This window comes from Microtus ochrogaster, chromosome 4 (assembly GCF_000317375.1).
Source record: "Microtus ochrogaster isolate Prairie Vole_2 chromosome 4, MicOch1.0, whole genome shotgun sequence".
In the NCBI taxonomy this organism is placed as follows: domain Eukaryota; kingdom Metazoa; phylum Chordata; class Mammalia; order Rodentia; family Cricetidae; genus Microtus; species Microtus ochrogaster.
The window spans coordinates 64663292-64670581 of record NC_022011.1 but is presented as its reverse complement, the minus strand read 5'-3'; the positions used below and the strand labels follow the sequence as shown (position 1 = coordinate 64670581).

The 7290-nt window shown below is 39.2% G+C and overlaps 1 protein-coding gene across 1 annotated transcript in view; it reads right to left on the bottom strand.

The window, feature by feature from the left end:
- LOC101992639 (heat shock protein HSP 90-alpha-like) overlaps positions 1–970 on the bottom strand; it is a 2545-nt gene extending 1575 nt beyond the window's left edge. Inside the window, 2 exon segments of the mRNA XM_026789649.1 lie at positions 74–330; positions 332–970. Of these exon segments, the coding sequence (XP_026645450.1) occupies positions 74–330; positions 332–915 (841 nt within the window). The 5' untranslated portion in view covers positions 916–970.
- Positions 971–7290: the final 6320 nt, after the last annotated feature.

Genomic DNA, 7290 nt, shown 5'->3' with positions numbered 1-7290 from the left:
TTTTCCTTCTTCTTCTTCTTCTTCTTCTTCTTCTTCTTCTTCTTCTTCTTCTTCTTCTTCTTCTTCTTCTTCTTCTTCTTCTTCTTCTTCTTCTTGTCACCATCCTTATTTTCTTCCTCTTCTTCATCGGAACCGACATCTTCTGTTTCAGGCTTGTCGTCAGACTCCTTTTCTTCTTTTTTCTTCTCTTCCTCTTTATCTTTTTTTTCTTCAGCTTCATCATCATGGACTTCCTTATCACGTCCCTTCTCCATGAAGAGAGTAATGGGATAGCCAATAAACTGAGAATGTTTCTGCACGATCTCTTTTATTCTCCTCTCCTCCAAGTACTGTTTCGCCTTCTTTCAGGTGTAAGATGACCTTTGTTCCACAACCCAGTGGCTCCCCTGTGTCAGTCCTCACTGTGAAAGATCCCCCAGCTGAGGATTCCCAGGCATACTGCTCGTCGTCATTGTGTTTGGTGATCACGGTCATTTTCTCAGCAACCAAATATGCAGAGTAAAAACCAACACCAAACTGGCCAATCATAGAAATATCTGCACCAGCCTGCAAAGCCTCCATGAAGACTTTTGTGCCAGACTTGGCAGTGGTACCAACGTTATTGATCAAGTCAGCCTTGGTCATTCCAATTCCAGTATCCACAACGGTGAGGTTTCTATCTTGTTTGTTGGGAATGAGATTAATGTGCAGCTCCTTCCCAGAGTCTAGTTTGCTAGGGTCTGTTAGACTCTCGTATCGGATCTTGTCCAGAGCATCTGATGAATTGGAAATGAGCTCCCTCAGAACAATCTCTTTGTTCGAATAGAATGTGTTGATGATCAAGGACATCAACTGGGTAATTTCTGCCTGAAAGGCAAAAGTCTCGACCTCTTCCTCCTCCATTGGTTGGTCCTGGGTCTGGGTTTCCTCAGGCATCTTTGCTGAGTGACCACGCACGAAACGTGACTATCTACACCACGACACTGAAGCAACTCTGGCTGTTTCTTTATCTTGATTGACAAGCTTAGGTTACACAGACTTTTTCTCATTGCTTGTGTTTTGTCACATAGTGCAACACTCACATTTTAGTTTTCATAATACTTGTCTGGAGACAAGCTTTGACTCTAGAAATAAATGAACTCTGTCTAAATGGACACTGCCCAGGTCCATTTAGTATCTCTTTTCTATGTACTTTTATTTAATCTTATGCATGCCCAGCTATGCATAGGCACTGTGATGTTAAGAGGGAATTCTCCCTAAAAGTTCCCATGAAGGTACCATTCTGCTTTATTGCACATACATCCAGTATCAGTCCAGGTTTGATCAGGCCATGGCCCATCATTCTCAATTGTATTCCAGCATGCTGCTAACTAAAAACGGGGCAGTATCAAGGAGATGCTAAGGAGGATAACTTACTTTCATTTTTAAAAGTAGGTGCACATAGTCTGATGTAGATGTGGTAGCCTCTAGAATTCCCAATAGGTTTCTATGTGCGTTGTTCGTAGATGTGTGTGTGAATGGTCAAGCCAAGTGGAGTACCAGGTTGCTAATCGAGTACTTAAGCTTATATGACTCATGACTGTAAGTTCCTAGAGAGTAGGAACATAAGTTTTTCATTCCATTGTATATTGCAGTGGTTAGAACACAGCATGTAATTAAAATGCCTGATTAATTAAAAACAAAGAGAAAGAACAAAGACTCTTTTCAGTATCTAAGAGTGGAACAGGATGAGCTAATAACCAATTGACATAAAAAGGACCTGTTTGAATGTGCCATGAGGAAGAAAAAGGATGATCCTCTCCTTGTTTTTCTCTTTTTCTTTTTTAATCTAGAAACCAATGCCCTCTAAAAAAAATATACGCTGATGAAAGATAAAGCTAATGTAAGTTCAGCCAGTATACACCTTTATATACAGAAAAGTTTTCCCAAGAGTGAGGAGCTCTCCAAGAGGTAGCTTTGAACTCAGGCTTGAACTGCATTTTTTAAAATTGATTTTATTGAGTTATACATTTTTCTCTGTTCCTCTTTGATGTGAGATTTTCCTCTGTATGCTGTGAATACCATTGGTGAATAAAGAAATTGCCTTTGCCTGTTTGTTGATGGGGCAGAATTTAGGTAGGTGTGTGGGGGGGACTAGAATGAATGCTGGGAGAAAGGAGGCAGAGTCAGAGAGAAGCCATGTAGCCCTGCCCCAGAAACAGATGACAGAACCTCGCTGGTAGGCTACCAGCCACGTGGTAAAATATAAAATAATGGAGATAGTTTAATTTTAGATGTAAGAGCTAGTTAGCAATACGCTTAAGTAATTGACCAAGCAATAATTTAATTAATACAGTTTCTATGTGATTATTTTAGGTCTGAGCTGCCAGGTGGCCAGGAAACAAACAAGTGATTTCTCCACAACACTCCTTTTTTTCTCTCCCCTCCCCTTTAACGCTCTCCCATGGTCCTCATGCTCCCAATTAACTCAGGAGGTCTTGTCCTTTTCTACTTCCCATGTAGATTAGATCCATGCATGTCTCTCTTAGGATCCTCATTGTTGTCTAGATTCTCTGGGATTGTGATTTGTGGGCTGGTTTTCTTTGTTTTATGTCTAAAAGCCACTTATGAGTCATTACATATGATAACTGTATTTCTGGATCTGGGGTACCTCATTCAATATGATGTTTTCTAGACCCATCCATTTGCCTGTAAATTTCAAGATGTCATTATTTTTTTCTGCTATGTAGTACTCCATTGTGTAAATGTACCATATTTTTCTTATTCATTCTTCAGTTGAGGGACATTTAGGTTGTTTCCAGGTTCCGGCTATGACAAACAATAGTTTGATATGAACATAGTTGAACACATGTCCTTGTGGTACAACTGAGTATCCTTTGGGTATATAACCAAAAGTGGTATTGCTGAGTCTTGAAAAAGATTGTTTCTTAACTTTCTGAGAAATTGATATCCAAAGGGGCTGGACAAATTTGCACTCCCACCAGCAATTCAGGAGTGTTCCCTTTATCCCACATCCACTCTAGCATAAGCTGTCATTAATGTTTTTGATCTTGGACATTCTTACAGGTGTAAGATGGAATCTCAGAGTTGTTTTGATTTGCATTTCTCTGATGACTAAGGATGTTGAACATTTCCTTAAGTGTCTTTCTGTCATTTTAGATTCTTCTGTTGAGAGTTCTCTGTTTAGGTCTGTACTCCATTTTGTTTTGTTGGATTATTTGTTCTTTTGATGACCAATTTCTTGAGTTCTTTGTATATTTTGGAGATCAACCATCTGTTCCATATGGGGTTGGTGAAGATCATTTCCCATTCTGTAGGCTGCCATTTTGTCTTGTTGACCATGTTCTTTGCTTCACAGAAGCTTTTCAGTTTTAGGAGGTCCCATTTATTAATTGTTTTTCTCATTGTCTGTGTTACTGGGGTTATATTTAGGAAGTGTTCTCCTGTGCCAATGTGTTCAAGTGCACTTCCTACTTTCTTTGCTATGAGGTTCAGTGTAGCTGGCTTTATGTCGAGGTCTTTGATCCATTTGGACTTGAGTTTTGTGCATGGTGATAGATATGGATCTATTTTCATTCTTCTGCATGCTGATATCCAGTTATGTTAGCACTGTTTGTTCAATATCTTTTCTTTTTTCCACTTTCCACTTTTTGCTTCTTTCTCAAAGAGTTGCAGTGGCCATAGTGTCTCTTCATAGCAATAGAACACTGAACACTAACTGGTGTGGGATTCCTCTCTGTATGCTGTGAATATGTTTTATTACTTTTGGTTAATAAAGAAGGTTTATTTGGTCTATGGCAAGGCAGAATATAGGTAGGCAGGAAAACTGAACTGACTGCAAGGAGAAAAAAGGCAGTCAGGCAGACAGCATGTAGCCACCAAAGAAGCAAGATGTGAGGTAACAAACCACAAGACTCGTGGTAAAATATAAAACTATAGAAATGGATTTTTTAGATGCAAGTGTTGTGTAGGAATACACCAGAGCTGTTGGCCAGACAGTGTTGTAATTAGTATAGTTTCTGTGTTTCTTTGGGACTGAATGGCTGTGGGACTGGGCAGTATAGAAACTTCTGTCAACAATGAACTAAGACAGGGCCCATTCCATGATTTTATTGAAGTATTTTCTCTTAGTTTTTCTTTTCTTTTATGTGGGCATATAATATTGCACTCTCAAGTCTTTATTTCTTCTTCTATGTGAAGTCTAACCTAAAATCCCTCACCAAATGCTAATGTCTTCGTCTTAGACCTCCAAGGTTCCCAAGTTGCAAGAATTATATCTTCATTTTTTATGTTCCTTAGTTTATGACTTTATATTATAATGCCACAGACATACTAAGAAAATAATCAAACAGAAAAGTCAGTACCCATTCCTATTTCTGGCACTTTCTTAGCTGAGTCTCAAACATCAAGTCAATATTTCCAGTCTTAAATGATTCAAGAACCAAGGGACATACAAGTAGACACTACAATAAAAATCTGACAGCATTTGACTTACTCCTGACTATTGGCACTGTCTTGCCTCTCCTCCAGAAACCCTGGAAAAAGGCTATAGGATCCACTCCCTCTTCTCTGCTCCCAACATGCCTGTTCCTCTTTTGTGGGATACAAAAGACTCTCCAAGACTCTTGAGTATCACTTGCTCTTCCAAACTTCATTTTCCTTCTGTTGCCTCATGCATGCTACTATTCACCTTTTAAGAAAGTCACCGAATATTATTTTCCTCCTCCTGAGCTTATGGATCTTATCACTGATTTTCCCCCTTTTAGACAGTCCTTGTTTGTCTTTACTGGTTTCTCATGCTCCAGATCTGGACATCAAGAAGTCATCTGAATTGTGCTGCGGCCAAGGCTAGCCAGCACTCAGCTTTAGGGGATGATTGAGAGGATGGTGCTTCTTGTTTTCAGTTGAAAGTCCATGCTAATATTCTTAGCTTTCTTCCTGCACACAGTTTAGCCTGCTTTGAATATGAAATTCTAGTTCACACTGTGGAGAATTCTAGCTCGTATTCACTGGGGGAAATGGCTAGAGCTTTTCATTTCCAGCCAGTAAACCTGTTTAATTTCTTCTTAGTAAACTACAATATTAATAAGGTTTCCTTGGCTAGAGACACTGTTTGGTCCTATTAATAGTACTGATTTCAGGCTACATCCAAGGTTTTAAGTATCTCAGATGGCCTCGACACATTGGCAGCCTTTCAGAAGGATTTAGGTCCTGTAAGGAATTATTTCCTTTAATGATTCTGTTGTAATTGCTTACATATAAATGGTAAATTACCTTTTTATATCATGAGCCATGAATCATAAAACATGCTGCATTACATTCTGACCATGGTAAGCTCTGAAGCTTAACTCAAATTCTAGCAAATAGGCATCTGAATTAGAAAAAAAAACCCTGCACATCTTGGAAATGCACAGTACCAGCCTATGGATCAGAGACAAACATGTCCGTTGTTTCTGGTTGATGCAGGTATTCATGTAAACCCTTTTTGTTTTTAAGGCAAAGGAGGAAAGTGCTGCTTTTGAGTCTGACATCTGCTACCATGCTGTTCTCTATCCTTGACACATGACTGGCTTCAAATGCCCGAACACCAGGAGAATAAGAGCAATTTCTCTCTCTCTTCTTTCTTGTGCCAAGCTCTTGGGTGTTATAGAAAGCATCTTCTGAGCAAGTACACTGATGGTGCTTTTATCATAATTATGATTATTATCATCTCCTCTCATCATTCAGGACTTTCCATTTTCTTGCTATGTGAAAAGAGTCACTTTAAGTCACATGGCCTTTTAAAAGAGTAGAAATTGAAAAATAACCAGAAACTTCCATCTGCACTCACCTTTGACTTGGACACAGATAAAGACTTTTCAGAGACTGTCAATTTGAGGGCCCTGCAACATTATTTCTTAAAAAGTTTTTTAGAAAGCCATTTGATAAAAATGAGAAATAATGAATAAGTCCTATTAAAAGATGAAGGGCTATGGGTTTTTCTTTTTCTTTTTGGTCTCAGGGCTTTTTTCCTGAGAGAAGCCCAAAGTGCTAGCTTGGATTTGATGGAACTCTAAAGGACTTGCATGTTTATAGTGTCCCCTTTCCAGGATATTGCTCTTTCCTGATGGGCAGCCTTGTGACGAAGCTTTAAGTCTGTGATGAGATGTCCTTCCTGGGAAACGTGTTCCCACTGCCAGACATCCTTGTGGCTCTTACCTAAACTGTGTGTAGCTTATTTCTACTGGGACCCCTTCTTCTTAGAGCACTGTTTTATTTCCATAGGCCCTATAAATTGTGGGGGCTAAGGTAGTGGGTTAAGCAAGTTGTCTTTCTATGTACTGACTGCGTGCAAAGGTAAAAAACAGGTACACATGCCAACCACATGGAAGAACTTGAAGGATGGGGTCAGGTGGGTACTGGAAACCATCAAGATTTCCTAGCACCAGGACATTAAATCCCATACTCAAATGGGTGTTAGTGTACAAGGTTAGTTGTAATACAGGTGTGAATACATACTTGTGTCTAATCGGTGTGCAGCACTTGTACAATTATAGCATCCACACAGCAAGTTTGAAGGTGTTTGTGAGTCAGCCAGTGTGCATAGCTAGCTCCCTTAATTCCAGGGATGGAGATGTCTTTCTGGCAAATGTGAGCTCTCTAGAATGAGGATCCAACACACTGCCTGACATAGTTTAAAGACTATGCCTTTGAATCTGACTGAGGTCAATAAGGAGTGTTTTATATGAGCTTTCTAGAATGAGGATCCGACACACTGCTTGACATAGTTTAAAGACTGTGCCTTTGAATCTGACTGAGGTCAATAAGAGTGTTTTATATTTGGCAATTTAAAGGCTCCTTTGGCAGATCCAGCATTTAATCCAAGTGGGTGTTACAATATTTGCATTATTGACTGTGTAATACTGATTGAGAAAAATGTTCAACTTACATTTACAAAGGAGTATTAAGGGAGTTCAGAAATTCTCTTAAATAATCTATTGGGATGTTTGAAAATAATTTACTCTTGCAGAAATTTAAGCTGTCGATGCTAACTACATATATACATGTTACTGAAGTAGATATGTATCTATACATATGAATAAACATTTTGCTTATAGAGAATATTCCATATGTGTAGGCCATCTTTATTGAGAGGTTGGCTCATGTGAAAATGGAACCTAAGAAGTTCCATAACAAGCTATCCGTAGGTCGAAGAAGCTATAGACTTAGGGAATTAGGTGGCATGGCTCAGTTTAAGGCTGTCGGTCTCAGGAACCAAAGGCAGTGATGGTATAACTCTAGTTCAAGTTTGAAAGTTTAAGAACCTAGGGA